Below are 25,926 nucleotides of genomic sequence, written 5' to 3' on the forward strand. Positions count from 1 at the left end.
GTTTCTAATCTCTAGAAAGTCTGTGGAGAGACACTGCTGTGAGACGCACTCTTCACTGTGACTCCAAACAAGATTATCTGACTGATACCAGGAGATGCATTCACTGTTTAGAGTTTGCAATAAAGCTTTATTATCGCATCATGACGGGGACACTGCAGAGCAGGGGTGTCAAACAAAAGGCCCGGGGACCACAACGGGCCCAGAAAAGTCTCCAACCCAGCCCCACTGGACGGCTTTGAAAAATGTGAAGGGCATAAATTTTGCATTTTCATAAGTTGTGCAGCTTTTCCTGCTGATAGAGACCTCACCACTGCCATTCCCAACTATTAAATAAACAAAAGTTTGCACTTTTCTCTAATTCTACACATTTATTTATTCCTGCTTTTAAACCAGGAGTGTCCAACTCCAGGTTTCAGATGTGTCCTTGATCCAACACAGCTGATTCACGTGGTTAAATGACCTCGTCAACATGTCTTGAAGTTCTCCAGAGGCCTGGGAATGAACTAATCATCTGATTCAGGTGTGTTGACCCAGGGTGAGATCTAAAACCTGCAGCACACCGGCCCTCCAGGCCTGGAGTTGCCCACCCCTGTATACAGAAAGGGGAGTCTCACTGGTCCGGACCCCTTTAGATCAAAGATCAAAATATAATACATAAGTGGAAATATTTTCTGAATTTCAGGAGCGGACCACGCCTCATTCACGCCCCTTCCGGCCTCAGGCTATATAACCAATACCTGCTGTTCTCGCTTTCATGCCCCCCCCCTCCTCCTTTCTTCTCTTCTTCCTTTCATTCACTTCTCACTAGTGCACGGGGATCTGCCCGGCCCGGGAACCATTGCCAGTCCTCTACGAGGCCTTCCCCCAAACACAGTAGTCCCAGCTAATGAAACTAAAGTACTGCTACCCTCCACATCACCCCTGCAGAAGCTGCTCAGCCAGGAAAACTCGCGCCACGAAGCTCCCGGTGCAGTTTTTGTGCTGATGTTAGTGCCAGACAAGGTTTGGAGCTCTGAGGTTGAATGTTGCACACAATGCTCCTCCACATTCAGCAATCTTGATTGCTTTCATAATGCCTTAAGTTAGAAAAATGATAACAACAATAGATTATAAAAGTGCACAGCAAATTCAAAAGTGTTAAATTTTTTGGTGTTAATAGTCTCCTTGCAAAAGTAGAGTTAATTTTACTCTAAGCAGAGTCACATTCTTTTAATGTAACTCTGAGGTGTAAAATGATAGTAGTTAAAATCGAGTGTTAAAAATGAGTGTTTCTCTGTCAAATCTGGAGGTGTTACAATGGAAACATTAACTCTTGACCTCTTAACTCTGAACTCCTACAGGGGCTATGACACCAACAGAGTAAATTCACAGACTCCGCCCCCAGCACGGCTCCAATCGAAGCTGAAGTGAAGCCGTTTCAGAACATTTTGCTCTACATATTTGAGTTGTTTGCCATGCTTGGTAAGTCATTTTTTCAAAGATTGTTTCAATTGTTATTAGCTTTTACTTCTGTGGCTCTTTGGAGTTGAGACAAAGCTGTGTGAAAGGCATTAGCCATGTTGCTCGCTGATAGCATAATATTCTGTTTTAGCTAGCTGAAAGGTATTGTTTGCGGGCAAATACCACAGCCTTGAAAAAAAGCTTGCATGTGAATTTTCAGTCAAACTTTTGGTCAAATACGCCTAAAACAATGTCTAGAATGTGAAATGTTGGTATAATGGTGCTACTTGAAGCCTGAAAACGATCGCCCATAAAAAACAAACAAAAAAACACGAGCAAACAGCAGTAGCAGACGTCCTGACTGGATTCTACGTTAGCATAGTAGTGATGGGTCGTTCGCGAACGAAATGGCTCTTAGAGCCGGCTCTTTGACGTGAACGACGAGAGCCGGCTCCTTATCGCGAGCCGTGACGGCTCGTGGGTTTTTTTTTTTTTTCTCTCAGCCTCTGTCTCGCACTTTTTTCCGCTTCACTCTGCACGCGAGCCTTGTGCTTTACGCTGGGCAGAGGGGGGAGGGGCGGTAGTTACACTCAGTAGCACAGGAACAGAGCCAGAGAGAGAGAAAGAGAGCCAGGGACAACAACGTCACATTAGAAAGGTATAGTAATCATCCACAACTATTTTCGGTTGCAGATGATAAAGGATTCAGAAAGTGCGGATTCATGCGGGCCCATATGACAGAATGTGCATGTTCTTTTTGTTTTCATATTATAATTTATATTTAATTGTGTTTTGCAGTGTTTTGTGTTGTTTTCACTTTAAATTTGTAAAAGGAAACAGCTGAAAATTTAAATAGTTAAAAGTTGAAATGTGAATAGTTGATTTTTGTATTATATGATTTATTTATTACATTTTATGTGGCGTGAATAAATAAAAGTATATTTACAGTGGTCCCTAGAGACAAAGCACATACAAACTTCAAATCACGTACGAACTCTGAAGCATGTACAAACTCCAAAACACGTAAAAACTCCAAAACACGTAAAAACACGTACAAACTCCGAAGCACGTAAAAACTCAAAACACTTACAAAAGACAACAGAAGTGCTCCAGGATGCTGGGCGCAGTGTTTAGCTTTTGTTATCTTGTGGCTACACAATCCAGCAAGTACCCAACGACCGGATTTGGTGTGTGATAGTAACAGGTAGATGAACTTTTTTTTAAATTATTTGAATATATTTGAGTGCCTGTGTATAAATACACAAACAATACACACATGCTTTCAATTGTGTAATTTAAGTGATCTAGTCGCTCTGCTTTGGAAGTTCAGTTCATGCTAGAAATGTGTTTTGGAGTTTGTACGTGTTTTCAGAATCAATCAGAATCAGAATACTTTATTGATCCCTGGGGGAAATTATTTTTTGTTACAGTGCTCCATTTTAAACCAACATTAAGACAAGACAGACAATACACTAAGAATAGTACAATATATACATATATATACATACATACATAAGTCACTCATAAATAAATAGTCGGAAAAGAAACGTGTAGTTGTAGCAGTAAACAGTGTGTTAAGTGGATGCGTTGTACAGGGAGATGGCCACAGGCAGGAAAGATTTCCTGTGTCGTTCAGTGGTGCTTTTCGGTAATCTCAGTCTCTCACTGAACGTGCTCCTGTGACTGACCAACATGTCATGGAGAGGGTGGGAGGTGTTATCCAACATTGTCTTTATCTTGGACAGCATCCGCCTCTCCGACACCACCTTGAGGGTGTCCAGCTCCATCCCCACAACATTGCTGGCCTTACGGATTAGTTTATTAAGTCTGTTGGCATCTGCGACCCTCAGCCTGCTCCCCCAGCATGCAACAGCATAGAGGATTTTGTCTCTAGGGGCCACCGCATATATTTATATATAAACATATATAAATAAAACCACTTTTTTACGTTAGTAATTCCTTTTGTGCATAATTTTATATTATTGTGAATAATAAATTAATTAAAGCAACAAAACAACCTGAAGAGCCGGTTCGGAGCCGAAAGAGCCGGCTCTTTTTAGTGAGCCGAGCCGAAAGAGCCGGCTCTCTAAAAAGAGCCGGAAATCCCATCACTATAGCATAGATCCCTCCAGAGTAGTGATGGGTCGTTCGCGAACGAAATGGCTCTTAGAGCCGACTCTTTGACGTGAACGACGCGAGCCGGCTCCTTATCGCGAGCCGTCACGTGGGTTTTTTTTTCTTTTTCTTTCTCTCACCCTCTCTCTCTCGCCTGCACGTGAGCCTTGTGCTTTACGCTGGGCAGAGGGGGGAGGGGCGGTAGTTACACTCAGTAGCAGGAACAGAGCCAGAGGGAGAGAGAGAGAGAGAGAAAGAGAGCCAGGGACAAAAACGTGACATTAGAAAGGTATAGTAATCATCCACAACTATTTTCGGTTGCAGATGATAAAGGATTCAGAAAGTTTATTCATCCAGGCCCATATGACAGAGAATATGCATGTTCTTTTTGTTTTGATATTTTAATTTATATTTAATTGGGTTGTGGTTTGCAGTGTTTTGTGTTGTTTTCACTTTAAATTTGTAAAAGGAAAAAGCTGAAAATTTAAATAGTTAAAAGTTGAAATGTGAATAGTTGATTTTTGTATTATATGATTTATTTATTACATTTTATGTGGAGTGAATAAATAAAAGTATATTTACGGTGGCCCCTACAGACAAAGCACATACAAACTTCAAATCACGTACGAACTCTGATGCATGTGCAAACTCCAAAACACGTACAAACTCCGAAGCATGTAAAAACTCAGAAGCACATAAAAACTCAAAACACGTACAAAAGACAACAGAAGTGCTCCAGGATGCTGGGCGCAGTGTGGAGCTTTTGGTATCTTGTGGCTACACAAGCCAGCAAGTACCAACGACCGGATTTGGTGTGTGGTAGTAACAGGTAAATGAACTTTTTTTTAAATTATTTGAATATATATGAGTGCCTGTGTATAAATACACAAACAATACACACATGCTTTCAATTGTGTAATTTAAGTGATCTAGTAGCTCTGCTTTGGAAGTTCAGTTCATGCTAGAAATGTTTTTCGGAGTTTGTACGTGTTTTGTCTCTAGGGGCCACCGCATATATTTATATATAAACATATATAAATAAAACCACTTTGTTTTACGTTAGTAATTCTTTTTGTGCATAATTTTATATTATTGTTAATAATAAATTAATTAAAGCAACAAAACAACCTGAAGAGCCGGTTCGGAGCCGAAAGAGCCGGCTCTTTTTAGTGAGCCGAACCGAAAGAGCCGGTTCTCTAAAAAGAGCCGGAAATCCCATCACTACTCCAGAGTTTTGTGCACACGGTTTAGGTAAAAATGAAAAAAGTTGAGGTTTTACATTTAGTTCAGTATTACCTGTTGCCTGTGTCCTTGTCTTTTGGGAAAATACTTTACACAAGTAATGGCTCAAAGAGGATTCCTTTTTTTTTTTTTTACTGTGCTGCAATTGTTTACTGGATTATTTGTGCCGTTAATTAGTGTCAACTAATTTTTATTCAATCTCCACACAGGATATGCTTGTGAAGATGGAATATTGGGGAGAGCAGAAGTGCGTTGAAGTTCCACAAAGGGATGAATGAAGGACATGCATATTGTATTGAAGAAATAAGTGATGAGAATGCTGTTATTTGCATTTACCATGTCAGACCTTTTGATAAACAAAATTCTAATGAAAGTGAGAACATGTACACTGTTACATCTTTCAGAAAATGTTTTGAAATTGTGGTGCACAGTTCAGAATAAATGTTTTTCAAAAACCATTGCATCTTTTTAGTAAATGTTTATTTCCAAAAGAAATTTCTAGAAGTTCAGAACAGTAAAATTCCCGCTTTTTAGAATGAATTAGAAGATAACTCTTACGTAGTTAAACTAAAATACTCTTTGAGAGTTAATATATAAACTCTTAACACCAAGTGTTAAATTATCAACTCCAGACAGATTTGGTGTTTAACACTAAATCAGAGTTAACGTACCAACTCTCCAAAAAGAGTTAAATTAACACTCTCTGGTGTGGACCCATATAGACACTTTAATAGTGTTGAAATCAAATCCGACAGTGTTAATTTGGACATGCTGGATTTGCTGTGTGCTATCACTCTGCTCAGAGAGAGTAAAAAATGCAGAGTTAAAACCAATAATAAATCACACTCAGTTTGATGAGCGCTGCTATGAAAATTGTCTTTATATTTTCACTTGACTGGCCCACAATAAAATCCACCTCTTTCTGAAATTGCAATTACTTTGTGAGGAAATGATTCATAAAGGAACAACGTGATAAGAACTGCTAACAGGTTATTTAAGCATGCAGCGTTCGTCGTGGATAAAAACTGAGCTCGTACCATCAGGAGAGAACAAAGTGCATTCTGGTCCAGATTTCACATTAAGGCAATTTAAAATATTCCAGACTGCCTAATTTAGGGGTCGGACTTCTGTGTAACTTAATTCGACAAGATTAATTATACAATTAAATCCAAACTTCTCTCAATTATGCGGAGAAATACTGCCTGCCTGCTCGGGCCGACCCTTCACCTTTGCTGAGGCGAGGTACCTGATAAGCATAATTTTCAACAGGAGAAGAAGAAATTGCTGCCTATTTTGTTGCCGCGCTCGACTCAGCACATTATAGTCCTTTAATTGCCGGCAGACTTCGTCGCCGTGCCCTTGACACGGGAAAGCAAAATGTTATGCTATTCGCCGGCACGTTAGACAACGTGGGGAGCGCGCTGCTGATTGACAGGCCGATCCACTGAAACAAAAGACTTAATTGTGTCAGTTGATTCTGTAATTACAATCGGCAGTCTTGCCACTTCAGTTTCACCGATTCATCATCTGCGACAGGCAAATGCCTGATGACACAATACGGAGCTGGTATCGGAGAAGGGAGCGCCGTCTCCAAACAGGTGGACTCGGCCTGGTTAACCTGACTGAGGCTTAACGGGACGTTACTGCCCAGGCACACTCTCTTTGAAAATGTAGTCCTCTGCTGTCCTTTTATTCACATTGTACCCTTTGCAGCTACACTAAAGGGTCACCGAGAAGCACGGCGTAGGGCCGCTGCTAACCTCCCGCCTGCCTTCCTTTTCATATTTATGTGGAGGCTGCGAGCTTGAACCAGTAGGACGGACTTACAAAGAGCAGGTGGGCTCATCCTCCTTGACAAGAAGCCATTATCAGCACAGTTCTTGGAGCGAGAGAGCGAAACCACCAGGGATGGGTGTAAAACCTCAAAGACCTTCAAAATCCCACTTTCTCCCCTCACTCCCTCTCTCTCAATCCCTCCTTGTCATCATTTTATTTGCCCTCTGTCTGCTCTCTTCAGAGAAGGGGGGGAGGCGGGTGGGAAAGTGGGGTCTACTTGACCTTAATCTGCCCAGGAGTGAGTTTCAGAGAGATGACATGCAACCTCAGAGGTAAAGGGCAATTGTTTTTCCCCCTCTTCTAAGAGCCAATTTACAGACCCCGGGGAGTTTTTCCTGAAGCTGGGAACCATTTCAGGCTCTGCCATTGTTTTTGATTCACTCAGCTGAAAGGGGCTAAAAGAGCAGCCTGGCTTTTCCTTACTCTCGTTCTTCCCCCGCTCCATTTAATTCCATCCACCGCTCCTGTAACGCACGGCGGTACACGGAGAGACGTCTGCGCCGCCGCCTAAGAGAACATGTTCCTGCTTCACAGCAACGTCGCAGACGCCTGACAACATCCAGCACGAACACTGATAAGTAAATAAGTCCAAAAGGTGAGATTCAGCCTGAGGAAATGATGATGACGATTGCCCGACTGATGGGCGCTCCGATCAGATCCGCCTAATTAGCTCAGACGTGAGTCAAACGAGGACGACGTGAGGACGTGGCTTAAATGACAGCCGCTGATCGGCTGTATCGACAGAGGCCGCATCAGCATAACATGCAGAAGAAAGTGCATCCATCTCCCCAGCTATAAACAAAACATCAGTTAAACTGGAAGGGTCCAATCAGCATGCAGCAGACAAATCTGAGGCTTGGATTTTCTCACAAACGCTCTGACAGAAGCGCTCGTATAGAAAAGTCAAGAAGTGCTGCATATTTAACAATGTATAAAGGCAGAGAAATTAGCTACCAGACGACTGTTTTGCTGAGCCAGTGCGAGCCATGAATTAATAATTCGGAGCAGAGTTATAAAGTTATTTGTTAACAGTAAATATTCTGTATGTGTCCCTGAGAGCATGACTTTTTAATAATTTGGGATTGTTAAACTTTAATGTTTAGCTCTATTCTGGAAACAATGGTGCTTAGGCGTAATTGATTCTTCTGGTACGGAGTAATTATGATGGCTGTGTCGAAGTGAAGCCTGATCCACTTGGCCCTGGGTGAGAGGGGAGAGCGAGGGAGGAGATTTGAAGGCGAGAAGGAAAGGTTTGGATATATCTCTTGGCAGACAGCCCGAGTGAACCAGAGGCAGAAAGCAGCACAGCGCTGGGAATAGCCACCAACCCAGAGCTATCGTCTAATCCTGACTCTCTTTTTTGGCCCGTTCGTTCCACGTCTGCTGGTATTTTTTGTCTAAATGTTCTGGGACTGCTAGACTCCATCGACGGTTCTTCCCGGGCCTCTTGCACGTGTCACTCTCCGTGACACCTCTCTGCCATCCGTGTCCCGAAAGCATCTCGCGTCTAGCACGTCACTGCGCCAAAGGCGGCAGACAGTCGATCTCAGCAGGGACAGCGTTTAATCCGTCAGGGCTCGGTGTTAATTACTCACACGTCCACGAGGCTCTGAAGTCAGGCCGAGTTGACGTGTCCTGGCGCTCCTCTTCAAAGGGAACGATCCCACGACCGTGTTTGTCGAAGGCGCGTCAACTTGGCAGATATTAATATGCGATGTAATATGCTCACAAACACATTTGGTAGTCGGGGGTCAGAGACGAGCGGGGTGAAAACAAACAGGCGGCGCAGTCCCTCCTCAGGTAAAGGTCGACTGCCACTGATGGGGTTTCCCGCGGGTCAGTGACACGTACCGCTTCACGGGAACCGCCAGGAGAAAAATGCCAATTGTCTCGTAGGTTGAGTCTTTATAGCAGACGCACAGTCATAGACGGGTCCCATCTAGAAGTGGCGTAGCAGGCCCTGGTCACAGCTGCTCTCCCCTGCCTCGGGAGGAATTGCTTCCATTTGGCCTGTCACTTTGGCCAGGGCCACTGTGGCTTTTCTCATTTGTCAGCAAGCGGGGCGATCCTTTGGCTCTCATGGTTAATCTGCAGCCGCGGGCTACAGCACGCACACACACACTGTTTTCTCATATATAGGCTTTGGTTCACAAGGGTCTTTTTACTCTCCGTATTCAGCAGGGGGAAACAACAGCAACACAGAGGGGACAGACAGAGACGTCAGAGCCATCAAGGACAGATGTGCAGCCTCTTGTGGATCACACAGATATTATGTAGAGTGATGACAGCATTATTTTCCCAGAACCTCTGCAAAATCCTTTTTCTGCTCACTTAGAGCTACAAACAACACACAAAGGTAATTGGACACGGTTTTAGTAATTATCCCCCGACGGAGGCAAAAGCATTGCTTTCACTGTGACACCAGTCTGAGTCTGACTCGCTCATTCTCTTACATGCATGAGCGCTCAGTCAGCACTTGATTACAGGAAGGAATGACTCTCAGAGAGGGATATGAAGGTCCAGATGAACATTCATACACAGAGGTATGGAGCTCTTTCAGCTCAACTTTGTCTCGCTTGCCTTTATTATGCTTTAAAGAAATGTGGTGTAATTATGGCACAATAACCCAGCAATAGTAACACGTTAAAGCACAGAGAGAATGGAGAAGTCCAATTAAAGAGCTGTCACACAAGGCTTTGAGGGAAACGTGGCCAACGTGCTGTGCCAAGACCGATCCTATCATTAGAGGCTGGCGTGGCTTTGAGGTACAAATGCTTTCAAGTCTTTCTTTCAGCGAGCTTCCGCCACAGTCAACAGGTGATGGCTCTACTTGATTATTAGCCCGCCTTAAGCCTACTAGCATCAATATGCAGCTACCTGTGAGATCTATATTAGAATGAAAATTTATTCCGATGATCAAAGGCAGTTCAACACCACTTTGTCTCTCATGATAAAAACAAGCAAGTCAAGGCTTCCTTCTTTTAATGCTGAGAGACAAACCGAGCAGCTCCACATGTGCTCAGCTGTCAGAGCAACACCGGATAGACGTACTTTAGAACTCAGGTACTAGATGTTTAGAATCATCCATCAACAGTTTATCCAAGTAAGGGTCATGTGGGCGGAGGGGTGGGGGGGTGGAGCCTAGGACACCCTGGACAGATTCCCGTCCATCACAGGACTAACACAGAGAGACGGGCGTTCATTCACACCTATGGCTCAGTTAGAGTCACTAATTAACCTAAAGAGTACGTCTTTGGACTGTGGGAGGGAACCACGCAGACTCGTGGAGGACATGCAAACGCCACACAGAAAGGCGACAGTGCTAACATCCTTGTCTATAACCACACTACATTCACACGCTTAGTTTAGAGCCTGGACTGTCAAACATGCACTTTATTGAAAAATTCATTTTTTTATTCTCTAATTAAAAGTGCTGTTGCTTCCAGTTTGGATTCAGGAGACAGACACTATCTCTACTTTTAAGATTAGGCTTCAAACTTTCCTTTTTGCTAAAGCATATAGTTAGGGCTGGACCAGGTGACCCTGAATCCTCCCTTAGTTATGCTGCAATAGACGTAGGCTGCCGGGGGATTCCCATGATTTTTCTTTTCAGTCACCTTTCTCACTCACTGTGTTAACAGACCTCTCTGCATTGAATCATATCTGTTATTAATCTCTGTCTCTCTTCCACAGCATGTCTTTATCCTGTCTTCCTTCTCTCACCCCAACCAATCACAGCAGCTGGCCCCGCCCCTCCCTGAGCCTGGTTCTGTTGGAGGTTTCTTCCTGTTAAAAGGGAGTTTTTCCTTCCCACTGTCGCCAAAGTGCTTGCTCATAGGGGGTCATATGACTGTTGGGTGTTTCTCTGTATGTATTATTGTAGGGTCGACCTTACAGTATAAAGCACCTTCAGGCGACTGTTGTTGTGATTTGGCGCCATTGGTCTTTACCTTTAACACCAAGTAGAATCAACCATATTCAGAGTGTATTATGCCGAGCACCACTCTGTTACAGAGCAGCTGTTCATTCCACAATTAAAATCATTAGAGTCTGTTCAACTTTCAACTGATTTTCAAGTGTTTTAGATTCTGATTAAATCATCAAATTTCTTATATACGTATATCCCCCCCCCCTCCCCCCCGCCTCACCAAAATTAGGCCTACTTGAACTCAAACTGGGCAGTGTATGAAGTAAACACAGGCTTAATTTGGACTTTAAACCCCCCACTGACTCAGAGTGTCTGACTTTTATCTCAATTTTTAGCATTCAAAGACAGACGTCCACATTCATGTATACTGCTGAAGTCTGCGAGGCTGCAGAAGCGAGCAGCTCCAAGAAGGACAGGCGCTAAAGCAGAGGCTCCTTTACCGCAATAAGACGCCGTTTCTGAGAGCGTCGTCTCTGAAGAAAAAAACGAACCAAAGATGGAGTGTTCCTGTAACTAAGTAACCAGTATCCAGTTTGTCGTACACATTGATCAAAGTCTCATCTTTAATTTACAAATCATTGCAAAATATATTATAGAAAACATCGTCTGAGTGACGGTCATAACTTTTTAAGTATTTCTGACAACCTTAATGTATTCCCAAGTTTAATTATTTCTTAATATTGACATTTCTAATTAAGCGGCATAATTGGAAAGCTTGTGCGCAGTGGCAATCATTTCGGCGTCCGCTGAAAAATTAATATAAAAATTATTAATGAATAGTAGCGCTTTTAATTGCTGTGTACCCATATTCATAATTGCTGCAGCATCCTCCTTGAAATGACATGATGACAAATACGAGTGTCATGTCAGCGCTTTGCTTCTTCATCTCACACCTCAATCAAAGCTAATCCATTTCACCTAGCTATGAACACTGAAACAAATTAAAGCCCCATTTCATTTTCCACCTTCATTAATGCATCTTGTTTCCAAGGTTACAATCGTTTAGCAAGTGTGCAACAAACAAATTCAAAGAAGCACACGCTTTGATATTTGGAGAGGAAGACATGGATGGAGCTTACTGGGAAAACAAATCGGCACAGAGTCTTAATCCTCCCGGATCCAAAGTGTTCTGCACGTGTTTATCACCAAACAAAGCCTTTTTCATCTGAACAAACATTTTAATATTAGACTTCAGGAGCTTATGCCCACAAAATTATGTTCGTTTTTTAAACTTTGCCTTGCTAAAGCTAGACCGGTAAGCGGCTAGGAGTCTGTATGCGAGCGCTGACAGGAGGCAGCGTGAGCAGTAGCTGCAGAGTGTCATTACGTTCGGTGTGTTTCCTCCTGCAGCGTGATGTGACAGTGCCAGACACAATGACCCAATTTGCCTGAGTGGCTCTGGGAAGGAGGACGGGGGGAGCTGCAATAGTAGGCTCCTGCATAAATACTGTACAAAGACTTCAGGCTCTTAGGTAACAATGCAATTTCCTGTATGTAATGCAGTCATGCAGACTGTTTACACACCGCACTTCCCTCTTTGCTCACACATAAAGGAAAAAATAATGAAGAGCCTAAAGAAATCCAGGGGATGGAGGTGGCTGGGGCAACGATGAGTCCTCCGACTAGCCTCTTTCGCATGCAAATCATATCTGAATTTCTCATTAGCATAAATGCATGAGGAGCTTTAAATGCTTTTAATTTTCAATCTCGCCAAGCAGAGGAGTAATTTGTCACTGTCAAGATGGGAGACTAAAAAGAGGAGGGGGGGCAGACCGGAGGGAGCCATGGACTCCACACTAAACTGGAATCACAGAAAATTTCTGATTTACTAATTGACTGATGTGCAGTTCAGTCGAGTTGCCTTGAAGGTGTAAATAATTCTGTGTATATTCAAATGGCAAAAATGAGAGAGTGTGGGGTGGATACGGAAAAGCACATTACATGATGCTTCTCCTCAGGCCATACTTTTCTCTGGTGATTCCAATTTCCAGCCTTTTACGTTATCACTCTGTCTCTCTAAAGGGGTGCGAGTTTGCTGTTTTAGCACATAATCACAGATAATCAACTGGAAATTAAAAACAAAATGTCACATTTTTTACATCTCGCTGCCATTACAGAGAAAGAGGCTGCTCAAAGCTATTCATCAGCGAAGCACAAAACATTCCTGCAGCTTATCACATAAGCAGTTGTAAGTCATTTAAAATTTTATCTCCTTTCTTTCAAGATGTGAGATCAATTGACAGTGCACTCTGAAGTCTAAACCACTAATGCCTCGTTTTTTGAACAAAGCAGTTCAGATTCACACAGACCTTGTTAGCTAAATTTAGCTGTAGGTGAAAACAGGGGGAAAAGATTTAACAAGCTCCCCCATTTAAATGACTAAAACCAATTATGCAAACGTAATTAGTATTCCATAAGAAAACTAAAGGCATCTGCGGCGCGGGGCGAGCTGCTTACCTCCGCACCAGGTTTCCAGAACCGTGCTGCGGCTCGCCAAATGAATTCACTCACCTCATCAAGTGAGTGCCTGTGTCACACTTCGAGCTCCAGAAGCTTCAGAAATTTAGGAGACCCGATCAGTATGGTTCCACCTTTATGTGTGCTGTGGGGAATTACTGCAAGATAAAAGAGACAGTGTTTTAAAAGGAGAGAGAGGAAGATGCTAAAAAGGTGTGACATAACAGTAATTTAAGGGTCTCTGTTTTTTAGTGCTGCAGTTAAAAGTTATGGCCAAAGATTATTGACAGGACATCCCATAGCAACCGTACCAACCACACCATCGCCAAAGATGATACCACCTTTTTAATATATTCACTAAAAAGCTGCCCAGAAAATAAAAACTTTATTTGGCTGAAAAAAACAAAACAAAACAGAACACAAAAAGGCAGAGGAAAGAGGAGCTGACAGAGTCCGTCCATCGTCCATCCATCATCCACCCATCCGTCAGTCCATCCGTCCATCGTCTGTCCATCCGTCTGTCCCCATCCATCCATCGTCCATCCATCCATCCGTCAGTCCATCCCTCCATTGTCCATCCATCCATCCGTCAGTCCATCCATCCATCGTCCGTCCGTCCGTCCGTCCGTCAGTCCGTCCATCCATCCATCGTCCGTCCGTCCATCCATCCATCCATGCATCGTCCATCCGTCCGTCCGTCCATCCATCCATGCATCGTCCATCCGTCCGTCCGTCCATCCATCCATCCATCCATCCATCCATCCATTCATCGTCTGTACGTCCGTCCGTCTGTCCATTCATCCGTCAAATCATCCATCAGTCCATCCGTCTGTCCATCTGTCCACCCATCGTCTGTTTGTCTGTCCGTCCATCCGATCGTGGCTCAAGAGTTGGGAGTTCGCCTTGTAATCGGAAGGTTGCCGGTTCGAGCCCCGGCTTGGACAGTCTCGGTCGTTGTGTCCTTGGGCAAGACACTTCACCCGTTGCCTACTGGTGGTGGTCAGAGGGCCTGGTGGCGCCAGTGTCCGGCAGCCTCGCCTCTGTCAGTGCGCCCCAGGGTGGCTGTGGCTACAATGTAGCTTGTCATCACCAGTGTGTGAATGGGTGGATGACTGGATATGTAAAGCGCTTTGGGGTCCTTAGGGACTAGTAAAGCGCTATATAAATACAGGCCATTTACCATTTATCCATCTGTCCATCCCTCCTTCCTCCTTTTCCATGTATCCACAACCAGAGAACTGAGAATGACACACTGTCTCAGGTAAGCACAGGTAAGAGTTGGGGGAGATGGGGAGGCGGGTTACACCCCAGACAGGTCATTCATCCAGGGATAACACAGGTGGATTCAAAGCGTTCTTGTTGTGAGGCAGCAGTGCTAACCACTGCGTTGCCTAAATCCAAAGAACATCATCATTTTTAATTTAAAATTCAAAAGTTTTAGACAATAAAGCTAAAATATAACCCTTTTCCAAAAAACTTAACACTACAGTGAAAACATGAAGCAGAACTCAGGACCATGACATAGTCTAACCAGCCACTTCATTAGTTACACCTTGCTGGTACCAGGTTGGACTTTTTGCCTTCAGACCTGCTGTAAACAAAACAATGGTACAGATTCAACAGGCTGCTGGAAACATTCCTCTGAGATTTTGGTCCATATTGACAGAGAGCTTCACACAGCTGCTGCAGATTTGTCGCCTGCATCCATGATGAGAATCTCTCTCGTTCCACTGCATCCCAAAGGTGCTTAATTCGACTGATATCTGGTTGTAGTGGAAGCCATTAGGGTACACTGAACTCATTGTCATGTTCAAGAAACCATTTTGAAACAGTCTGAGCTTTGTGACATGGCACGTTATGCTACTAAGAGAAGATAAGTACTGTGGTTATAAAGCCGTGGTGTTTAAACGATGCTCAGTTGGTACTAAGAGGCCCTAAGTGTGCCAAGGAAATATCCCCCACACCTTCACACCACCAGCAGCCTGAACTGCTGATACAAGGCAGGATGGAGCCATTCTTTCATGGTATTTACACCAACATCTGAACCTACCCTCTGAAAGTTGCAGCAGAAATCAAGCATCTGAAAGCAATGTCCATGTGAACTGTAGCCTTAGTTTGCTGTCCTTCCCTGAGACAGCGGGTCATTCTCAGTTCTCTGGTTGTGTGAGAAAATCCCAGCAGATCAGCAGTTTTTAAAATACTCAGGCCCTTCCTCTCCAAGCTGAGGCTCCATTTGGACTTCGGCAGCTTGTTGTGACCATGTCTGCATGGCTGAACACGAAGAGCCGTTGAACAGATGCACCTAATGAAGTGTAACTAGCATTTTGACCGATTACAAGCTGTTAAAGCAAAGTTAATGTTAACCTTTAAGTAATCAGTCTATGACAGCCCTGAACCTAGCAAACACTGTTTATTAGCTACATTAGCCAGTAGCCAGGGATGATCTCCAAAGTAATGCTACATTGAAACAGGAATTAATAAAATAATAGCGTTCTGTAAAAATACGTTTAAAAAATAAACTGAAGTAACAACTTACATTTTTGCTGAGTTGCAGATGATTTTAATTGTGTAACTATGAAGCTATACATTTATATAAATTATTCTTTTTTTTTATCTCTCTGTCATGAACTAGATTTTCTAAAGCTTGGGAACAGATCCCTGAAGAACATCTAGTTCCCTCTCAGACCAGCTTTATTATAGCCCTGAAACTAACATCTATTCGTTGCGCAGTTAACTCAGATGAGACAATAAATGAGCCAAACGTCATTTGGTATTAGAGGTTTTAGCAACCAACAGCCCAAACGACGCATCAGCCGGTTCTCTAATCACATTATTACATTTCTGACACGGTTCCGCCCTAAAGGTGGAGCAGGCCCACAGGTAATGCAGGATTTTCTTATATAAGTAAGTAGTCGTGCCAAACCTGTTTGAGCCTTCCAGATGATAGTATCTAATTGTAGGTTTGTTATGCATTGTTGGTAAATCCAATTTTAAGTGAACTACACATGAGGGGCTACTTGTTCTGGCTGCAGCCCAACCTGCTTGTAAAGCAGCTGTGACAGTCCAGCAGCAGCTCAGGCACGGCAGGAAAAAGCTTGGTTTTCATCAGGCTCACACTGCCCTCCAGTGCCGACAGAGCGAATTTCAAGAGAAATGTGAACCAATTTCATCCAAAATATGGAAAAACATTCCATTCGCTCCATTCGCTTCCGCTTATCCTTTTCAGGGTCGCGGGGGGCGCTGGAGCCTATCCCAGCTGTCATAGGGCGAGAGGCAGGGTACACCCTGGACAGGTCGCCAGTCTGTCGCAGGGCCAACACACAGGGACAGACAACCATTCGCACTCACATTCATTCGAACATTCACACCTAGTGACAATTTGGATTATCCAATTAACCTATCCCCACAAGCTGCATGTCTTTGGATGGTGGGAGGAAGCCGGAGTAACCGGAGGGAACCCACGCAAACACGGGGAGAACATGCAAACTCCACACAGAAAGACCCCGGCCTGGTGTTGGAATTGAACTCAGTCCATCAGTCCATCCAAAAACATTATGAAAGAAATTATTAAAATGCCAAAAAAACAGAACAATCACCAATATTTCGCCACAGATAAAATTTAAATGCATAAAATATTTATTTACTCCCACCCAAACTCTGGATTTCATTTATATAAATGAAGGCAAAAAATTATTGTTGTTTCGTTGATTGTGCATATAAACAACATGTCTTTGACCCATTTATGTTACTGATGACCCTGCTTTGATTCATGTGGAAGTAACACAGCGGTGACGTCCTTTGGTTCATGCTCTTAAACCACGTTACAGGTTGCTCTGACACAACAAAAACACGAGCAGCAACTGGCGATATCGGCGAGGAAGAACTCCATTTCAGCAGGATAAGACTTCCAATGGAACCAGGCCCTACAGCAGGTGGACTCCAGGCCTTGAAGGCTGGTGTCTGGCAGGTTTTAGATGTGTCCTTGATCCAGCACAGCTGATTTAAAGTGCTAAATGACCTCCTCAACATGTCTTGAAGTTCTCCAGAGGCCTGCTAATGAACTGATCATTTGTGCCAGGTGTGCTGATCCAGGGTGAGATCTAAAACCTGCAGGACACCGGTCCACGAGGCCTGGAGGTCCCCACTCCTGATCTACAGGGACAGGCTGGGCACAGGAGACACACCTCCAGACATGCATTGGTATATCTATAAATGTACCAGATAATTGGATTTTGATTTGAGCTTTTCTCAGCACATGTCCACATGCTGGTGCTGTTTGGAGTTTTAAGTGGACCACAGTACACTGTAACTTGTAAGCTGTGTTTATTGATGCAGTATATGTGTACTGTATTGTATTTCATCTGTTTCATAATATTTTATGTAGAATGATAAAATGTCCCCTCATTTCACGAGTAAAATGTTTTATTCAATTCAGTTTTATTTACACAGCGCCAAATCACAACAACAGTCACCTCAAGGCGCTTTATACTGTAAGGTCGACCCTACAATAATACACACAGAAAAACCCAACAATCAGATGACCCCCTATGAGCAAGCATTTTGGTGACAGTGGGAAGGAAAAACCTTTAACAGGAAGAAACCTCCAGCAGAACCAGGCTCAGGAAGGGGCGGGGCCATCTGCTGCGAGCAGTTGGTAAATTATCATCAGCTCATTCGGGTTGTTCCCACCACGTAGAGGCATTTCCTCTTCCTGTTATTTTTTATTATTTAATTTTTAATTGCTCTTATGGTTTCAGTGATGTGGAGAAGTCTTCAGTCATCCCTCGTTTCTTCACATTTTGGTAGAAAAATCTGAAATAGTTGCAGTGATTTAGTGAAACATGGGAAAACATGCATGACGTTTCTGCATTTCTAACAGCTTTGAAATATTCTATGACCACCTTTATTCTTCAGCGCAGCCTGAACCATCTTAGGTAGATTTCTTTAAGCAGTCATCTCGAATAGCTCCCCGGACTTCTTGAAGGATAATCTCAAGCTCCTCTCTGGATGTACACTGCTTTTCCATTCCGTGTTTTCCTGTTCGGCAATGTTTTTATTGCATCAGCAGTGTGTTTGGGATCATTGCTATGCTGTGCAGGGGTTACCTGCATGGTGGATCACAATCTGCTGGTACTTTTCTGGATTCGTAATTTCATCAACTTTGACAAAACCCCCCAAACCACAGAAGCAAATTCTATGTGTCCTGTAAGTCGAGTCCAGTCAGAGTTATTTCTGTAGCGCATTTTAAATAACCTATGTTGACCAAAATATACACTAGCAAATATACACTATATATAACTGTCATTACATCAACAATAAAACTCAAATAAAACAATTTTAAAGACTACGTTTGCATAATAACACTCAGCTAGTGTTTTAAAGTGAGTGAAAGACTGGAGGGCTCTGATGTGAACAGGTAAGATTGGGAGCCACCACTGAAAAGGCTCGATCACCTCTGCTTTCAAGCCCGGATCTACAAATATCTAAGAGCAGCCAGTTCGCAGACCTCAGGCTCGGGTAGGATCGTCGGGTTGTCAGGTAAAGGAGAACCAAACTGTGGAGACTCTTAAAAACAAGTCAGAAAATTTAAACTGGATCCTGACCACAGATTATTTATATGACATTAAAATTATACACACACTGCATCAGTGTTTTTTTAATACTCGTGAATACAAACAGGCATATCACTGTTGCTTTGTTTAATAACAATATTAACATGGAAAAACTCTTGATAAGGTTTAATAATATAAAAAGATGGTAAATTGTCATAAATATATTCAACACTTCCTGTTATATTGAGAATTAAGTTTGTAGGTCGTTCAGTAATAACTGAATTATGATGAAATCTGAAGGTGATGGAAATTTAGATACATTTATATAAGCCTAAAATAATAACACAGGGTTTCCTGTAAGGCCGGGGTGGGGGTTTTAGATGAGTCCTTGATCCAACACAGCTGATTCAAATGGTTAAATGACCTCCTCAACATATCTTCAAGTTCTCCAGAGGCCTGGTAATGAACTAATCCAATTTGTGTTGACCATGGTTTTATCTAAAACCTGCAGAACTGTTCCCCACCACTGCTCCAAAGGTCATAGATTTGGTGCTATTACAGCAGTGTCCACAAGATGGCAGTGTAGCTCCATGGCAGATTAACCAGAAGGCTGGCGCCCTTCCCCATCACCACAGAAACATATTCAAAACACCAGATCAGTTTCAGACATAAAATATTTTATTTGAAGCACTTAGTTCTGATATACATTATCCCACAGCTCGTTTCTCAGCCCACTCCAAATGCCATGAACAGGAAGCCGTTGCCTTGTGTTGCATTAATTCACCGATCATCACAGCAGCAGATTCTAACTACCAAACGCCCCACATAAATTCACAAAATCTACAGGTTCCAGCCGTCCAAATATCAAGACCACATCCATTTTTGTCTGAGTCGCACTGATTGCTCAGAGACACTTCTACAAACATTATCAAAAGCAGTTCGATTTTAGGAATATATCAGCACTAGCTTCCGTACAAAACACCCACTGTGTTACTGAAGCAACCACGAATGCTGTAAAATGTCCAAAAGAAGAGTAGCGTGTGTATTCACGTGCACAGATGCAAGAACAACATGGCTTATTAGCGTTGGTGCAGAATCATCAGGATCTCCTTTTTACTAGACTGACTGAAGGCAATGTAGTGTCAGATCTGACCTTTGACCTGAAAGCTAAGCATGAATTAAAGTAATCAGCTGGCATGTGAATACAAACCTGTAGCAGAGGGTCTTTGTGCACGGGGAGTAACCTGCATCCTTAAACTTTCCTGAACCTGCCTGTGAGCAGCAAACCACAGGCCTGTGTGCTGTGCAGGAATGCTATTGCTTTAGGTTTTTCCTGTAGTGACAAAAGTAGTGAAATCCTTAAAAAAAAAAAAGAAAAACAAAAAAAGAAAAGTTAGTGTGTTGGTTTTAATAGAGCCTGACGGGGTAGTTATCTTTGGCTAAATGTAGAGTATGCACCATATGCAAAATAGATACATGTAATTTATACATATTTGATCATAATGGCTTCAATTTCTGATTTATAAATATAAAGCTTTAGCTTTAGTGTGGCGGGGACCTTATTGGGGTGGTTTCGAAAACTTGGTGTTTGAAGAGAACTACACTTCTTCCAGATTCCACTCACAATAACTACAAACAGCATTACAGCAGAAGCACTCGTTGCATAGAACCTGTGTGTGTCGTTCATAAAGCGCACTAGAACAGCTTCCAGCTTCCATCAATAAAACACTCGCTTATGTTACCAGTCACAGGTCAGCTAGTTAATACAGTAATATCTAAAACTACAAAAAAGTCACCAAACAAAATATTAGCGCACAAATTAATCACTTTCATCGTGTCATTATCTGCAGAAACTAATATCGTTGCATTCGTTCAACATTAAAAAAAAGGTTTGTTTTTAAGGCTCGACCCTGCAGATGCATTACTGCGCCATGCAAATACACACATTCGATTGCAAGCAGGCAATGAGACACTGAGATAGGAAGCTGACATTGAAGAGTGTACATAAGGTCTTCTGCTTATTGCAGGCTTACTATGACACATTTATTGTGTTATTCTCTCTCTCTCTCTCTCACACACACACACACACAAACACACGCACAGACACGCTACGCAACTCTTTCAGGCTTTTCGGGCAAAGTGAGAACAAACGGAAAAAGAACGCCTTTCGCCTCCAGAGGTGCCCTCAGCGTCTCCTCAACAAAGTAGGCGTTCTCCTCCTCCACTACAAACTGGAGAGTCTGGCTTTTGTTCACGCAGTAGATGCAGTTCCCGATGACGGCACACCTGAAGGGTAAGTGACTCCCGAGCCTCTGCGACATGCAGTCGTGCCACATTTTCACGATGGTGTTGTACTTGAAGACGTTGATCCCCTGCTCGCGGCTGACGTCAAAGCGGTAGATGAAGCTTTTCAGCGCCACCATGTCGGTGGACTTCTTCCTGCTGTTGTTGTAGGGGCACTCCTGCCACTCGTCTCTCTTAGGGTCGTACTTGAGGAGGCGGTAGAAAAGAGAGCCGCCCGATACGTAAATTTCTCCACTGCAGGTGGTCGCCTCGTGGGCCACTGCAAAGGCTCCCTTGGGCAAGGGGGCTACTGTCGTCCAGCGGTCCATTCGAGGGTCGTACTTTTCCACCGTAAACAAACATTCCCCTCCAATGGCATACAGATAGCCATCCATAGATAGGAGCTTTAGCTGGGCACGGGCCTGGTTCAGAGGTCTGACCTCGGCCCAGCGGTTGGTTATAGGGTTGTAACAGAAGACCTTGTCTGAAACCTTGCCTTTGTCCCCGTAGCCCTTTATTCCCCCGGCCACAAACAGGTAGTTATACATGGTGCAGATCCCACAGCCTTTAGTATTTACGTCCTCGGGCATGGCAGTCAAAGGTCTCCAGTCATTTGCTGTCTCGTTAAAGTGGTAAATCATATGGTTCTCCTCCAAAGACCCCACCGACAAGGGGCTCTGTGGCCGGCTGCCACAGCGACTCGGCGGCCGGCTCCCAACTCTGTCGAACACGTCGTTTATCTCTGCAACCATCAGAGTCTTCCTCCCCTCCATTCTCTTCTTCAGAATCAGATCCCTCTCGGATCCCGTCAAACGCCCGTACGCGGCGGGGTCTTTGAGGACCTGGAGGAAGTTGTCGCTCATGAATCCGTAGGCGGTCTCCTTCAGTTCACTCAGCCGCTGCTTCTTGGCGATGGTGAGGATCTCGTAGCAGTTCTCCGCCGTGATTTGTTCAGACATGGAGTCCATAGCTGCCTGGACGGCACAGGGGATCTGCAGGATTTTAGCCCCCGTGATGACATCGACTACATTGTCTTTGCTAACACTGATGTTTGAAGTGTACACATAGTCTATCAACGTGGACAAAGTCTTATAACTGATACCCTTCACTTTCAGGATGTTGCGTGACAGCCGTGCTTTGAAGTAGTCACTCTTCTCAGCTAGGACAGACCTGTGAGCGTTGATCGTCTGCCCACCTACCTCTATGACTAAGTCGGGCTCACTGTGGGGCTGTGTGTTTCCAGCTTCCTGGCTGCCGTCCCTGTGCGCCAGGATTGATTTTAGAGCCGGCTGATCGGCTTCCTGTTGGGCCTGGCTGGGCAGGTGTATGGAGGAATCTGCACTGTAGGACACTTTAGCTCGGGCGCCGTTGGGGATTTCGCCACCTGCACAGTTTTGCTGCATGCCAGCAATGTGATTGGAGCCAGTGTGAGGTGGGGCTTCTGGACTTTCCTTGTCACCTGAAAGGTAAAACCGATCAGCACTCGAGATGTACGAGCTGCCACCTTTCTGGTTATCAGTGTGGTTATTCTCCATCAGGCTTCCATCCAGCAGGTATTCCTTTTCAAACCCTGGAGGAGGGCTGAAGCCGGGCTCATCTTGCAGGAATCCCTGGACGAACCCTGGACATAAATTCCTGTTTTTGTCAGTAAGCGTGATAAAGTCCGAGTTCGCCGTGTGGAGAATGGCATCAGCCTCCACAGTGACAGCCCCTCCTCCCTGCCTGTGGCCCTCAGTCATCTCAATGTACTCACTGGTGATGGGAGACGGCGTTCTCACTGATCATGCTGAGCGGACGGACAAAGCTGTGAGGGGATTCCTCTCTCTTCACCTACAGTTGGAGAAAACAAAGAGGGAATTCAATCAACATCCAGTGGACTAGAACAAAAAGAACCCGTCTGGAAGCTGCAAAGACTTTCTCGCTCTCTAAGGGGCGCCCTTTCTCTAATATCTTGAAAACATTTGAAGGAAAAAGACTTTTGCTGCCAGTAATGATTTGCCATCACGCACAGCCTTTGAGCAACATCTGCAGCTCAACAAAGAAACACAAGTAATCCCGACATGCAGCTTCTGCAAACTGCCCACTGCAATAATCACCCTGTCCTCTCTATGTGGTAATCTGTACACATGCAGAACGCATGCGCATATGGTGGCACTCCGATGGAATAATGTTTAATAGGAAGGAAAACGTTGATTTTTGGAATTGTGTCCAAAACTCCTGTTTGTTTCCTTCAAGGATAACGTCGCTCGAACGAGCCATAGCTGCTCATTCATTAGAACTGAGTCGGATTTAAAGCGTTTTCGTGTAATTGCAACACAATGTGAAATCAAAGCATGGATTTTTGCGCGTTCTCGGTAAACTGCGACCTACCTTCGTTTTCTGGCTGTGATCAACAGCTCGACACCAGCGCTTTCCCTGCTCGTCCCTGCACAAAGCTCAGTTACGTAAGACAGTCCCGATGAAGCTGCGAGCCTGAGCTCCCCGGGACGAGTTCACCTCACGGTCGATTCCGATTCACGGTCACCTTTATTTCTACCTCCGGACACTCCGGGCTGCCGTTTCATCCGCTCATCCTGTAAAATGTGCCGGAGCTCCGCGGCGGAGGCGAGGCAGGGGGACGATCAAACAGTCATCTCAAGTCACACCTCCTTCAGATCAGCCGTGGACGTGTAATTTCCTCCGGTGGAAAGTGCGGAGAGCCGATGCGCGCGTCCAAGCTGGAGCAGAGGACCGCAGTGATAGGCTCCCACCTCCACGAGCACTCCGGATGTTGATTTTTGTTGTCTTTATTTATTTGAGGAACAGCTGGCTGGAGCGAGGTGGTTATTATTGACCCAGACCACGCCCTCATCGGTCGGCGTTAACCCCACACTCAACGGCGCGTGCCTCCATCTGCTGTGCGCGCGCGCTGGACACAGCATTCCTGCACATGATCCGTGTGAGGGGGGACCGCGGGGGGTCAAATATAAGTCCATGTGCATGTAACATCTGTAAGCTCATATAAGCATTACACACACACACACACACACACACACACACACACACACACACACACACACACACACACACACCCCTACTAAAAAGACAGCTTCGGTATAATTCATATGTGATAATACAGAAATAATGAGATCTGCGAAAACTTTGTGACAGTGGGTACAACCTGCAGAGGGTCAGCCGTGACGTCCCCACACTAAGACGTATGGAGGAAAAAGCCCGTAGAGGTCCTGGATGGCTGGGCTCATCCCGGGTAGCCAAAGCATGGCATCATTCCACATCAGAGATGCAGCTCACAGCTGAGCGTCTTTAAAACTAAAACACTGAAAATATATTCAAAGCATTCACCAACCTGTCAACGGAATGACCGCTAACATCAAAAAATGTGAAAACAAATCCAAGAGGCTTTCGCTGCATGAGATACAGTACAGTACAGATTTCTTACACTGTGTTTATGCCACATCTGCCCCGAATCAACAGCACTGGTAATTACCAAAGTCATGTCTCATGTTTCTGTTTGGGCTAATCCACCAGTATGCACAAGCTCTCTAATCAAAATGATATTTTTAATGCTAGAACATAATTATTGCTTTATATTTATTGATAACTACAGTTATTCATTTGCAATCCTGAACAGAAAGATGAATTTCAGCGTTTGAATGTTCAGCTTGATTAATTCCCGACTTCTCATTATGTTCCCACTCAAACCCTGCAGTGTGCACGTGGCAGAACATATACAGGCAGGTGAATGAGCCATGCTCTCTGAGCTCATCTATACAAAATGACAGAGCTCTGTCAGATCAGTTCAGTCCCATTACATTTATGTAACACAGTTTACAACTGATCTCAAGGTGCTTCATACTGCGAGGAAAAGACTCAGAGATAACTGTGTTTGAAGATGTTTCAGTTACAAGCTTTTAACATGGAGAAAGGAGCATTTACTTCTTCCTGAACGGGCTTTTATATTGGTCGCTAAAGCACTGCACTGTTACAGTATTCTTTGAATATCTTCCATCTTTGCTCATATATATATAAAGGTCTTTTTAGTCAAACCGTATAATATTTCATGTTTTTGTTTAAAAGAAGACAGCCTCACAGAGCAGCAGCAGCGTGGGTCTGTGACCTCTCCTCCACAGAGGCTGCATGTCTTAACAACTGACCTTCAGATATAAAAATAGAGGGAAGCCACGGCGAGGGCATCAAACAAATATCAACCCTGTGAGATTAGAGGGCATTCAGCTGGGAGTTTTAATGCCAGATATTTTCAGAACAAAGCCTCGCCGAGGACTGATACAAGCACATGAAATGAGCGTCTCCATGGAAACCTCAGGGTCAGACGGAAAACAAAAGACTTCCCGTTGCAGAGCTGTCAGACAGCCTGATAACTGGGTTACTTACAATGAGATCATCTGTGTTTGACTTCTAGTTAATGCAACATTCTGTAGGTGCAGCATATAAGATACTACCCAGAAAACTCAGATCAGTATTAGCAATCAGGCCGGGCTGCTGAGGATTGTGGGAACATGTCCAAATGTCTATTTTTGTTAGAACTCATAGTGAAACCTGGTTGTGCAATGGTGGACGTGGGCGTTATGAGAGAAAGTGCCTTGACCCTCTCTGCTCCGCAGCAGGAGAAATCCCGGAAGAGCTGCATCAGGCTCAGTTCCTGCCGCCCCTCAGGCACATTGCTAGTCCTGGCATGTACCGATAGCTGCACACAATCACAGCGCAGTGCAAGGTTAGAGTCGAGCACAGAGGCACGCTGACACCCTTTGGCCCTCTGATCGTCTCCGAGTCGTCTCGCACACTGTATGTCTTCACCACCATGTGACCGCCTGTGTGTTAGTGTGCTCCTCTGTAAACCTGAACAAGTGACAAATCTCCACTAAACTTCAAAGGAAAAAAGTTTACTCAATAAAACAACGTTTATAGATTTGTTAATAAACATAATTACATAAAAGGCACGAGAAAAGTATAAATCTTTTATATATATTTTCTTAAAACATTGTTATGCCAGAAAAAAGTGAATTAGGGTAAAAAACAAAAAGAAGAAAATCTGTGGTGTTGGCAGCAAGTCTT

The 25,926-nt window shown here is 44.0% G+C and overlaps 1 protein-coding gene and 1 long non-coding RNA gene across 2 annotated transcripts; one reads left to right on the plus strand and one right to left on the minus strand.

Moving 5' to 3' along the window:
• The first annotated feature begins 1,142 nt into the window (after positions 1-1,142).
• LOC146646337 (uncharacterized) lies at positions 1,143-5,255 on the plus strand. Its single transcript, XR_014908936.1, has 2 exons — positions 1,143-1,461; positions 5,007-5,255. It is a non-coding gene; the product is annotated as an uncharacterized LOC146646337 (long non-coding RNA).
• Positions 5,256-18,753: 13,498 nt separating this feature from the next.
• On the minus strand, positions 18,754-25,848 carry kbtbd11 (kelch repeat and BTB (POZ) domain containing 11). The gene is made up of 2 exons (XM_085392512.1): positions 23,224-25,848; positions 18,754-22,683 (listed from the first exon to the last, which is right to left on the minus strand). The coding sequence occupies exon 2, from the start codon at positions 22,590-22,592 to the stop codon at positions 20,679-20,681; it is 1,914 nt and encodes a 637-aa protein (XP_085248638.1). The 5' UTR covers positions 22,593-22,683; positions 23,224-25,848; the 3' UTR covers positions 18,754-20,678.
• Between the last annotated feature and the right edge of the window lie 78 nt (positions 25,849-25,926).

This window comes from Rhamphochromis longiceps, linkage group LG19 (genome assembly GCF_057381845.1).
Source record: "Rhamphochromis longiceps isolate RC_006_pf linkage group LG19, R_longiceps_female_GT1.1, whole genome shotgun sequence".
Taxonomy (NCBI): domain Eukaryota; kingdom Metazoa; phylum Chordata; class Actinopteri; order Cichliformes; family Cichlidae; genus Rhamphochromis; species Rhamphochromis longiceps.

Coding starts and splice junctions, on each gene's coding strand:
- kbtbd11 (XM_085392512.1), bottom strand. CDS start 22,592: ATGACTGAGGGCCACAGGCAGGGAGGAGGGGCTGTCACTGTGGAGGCT.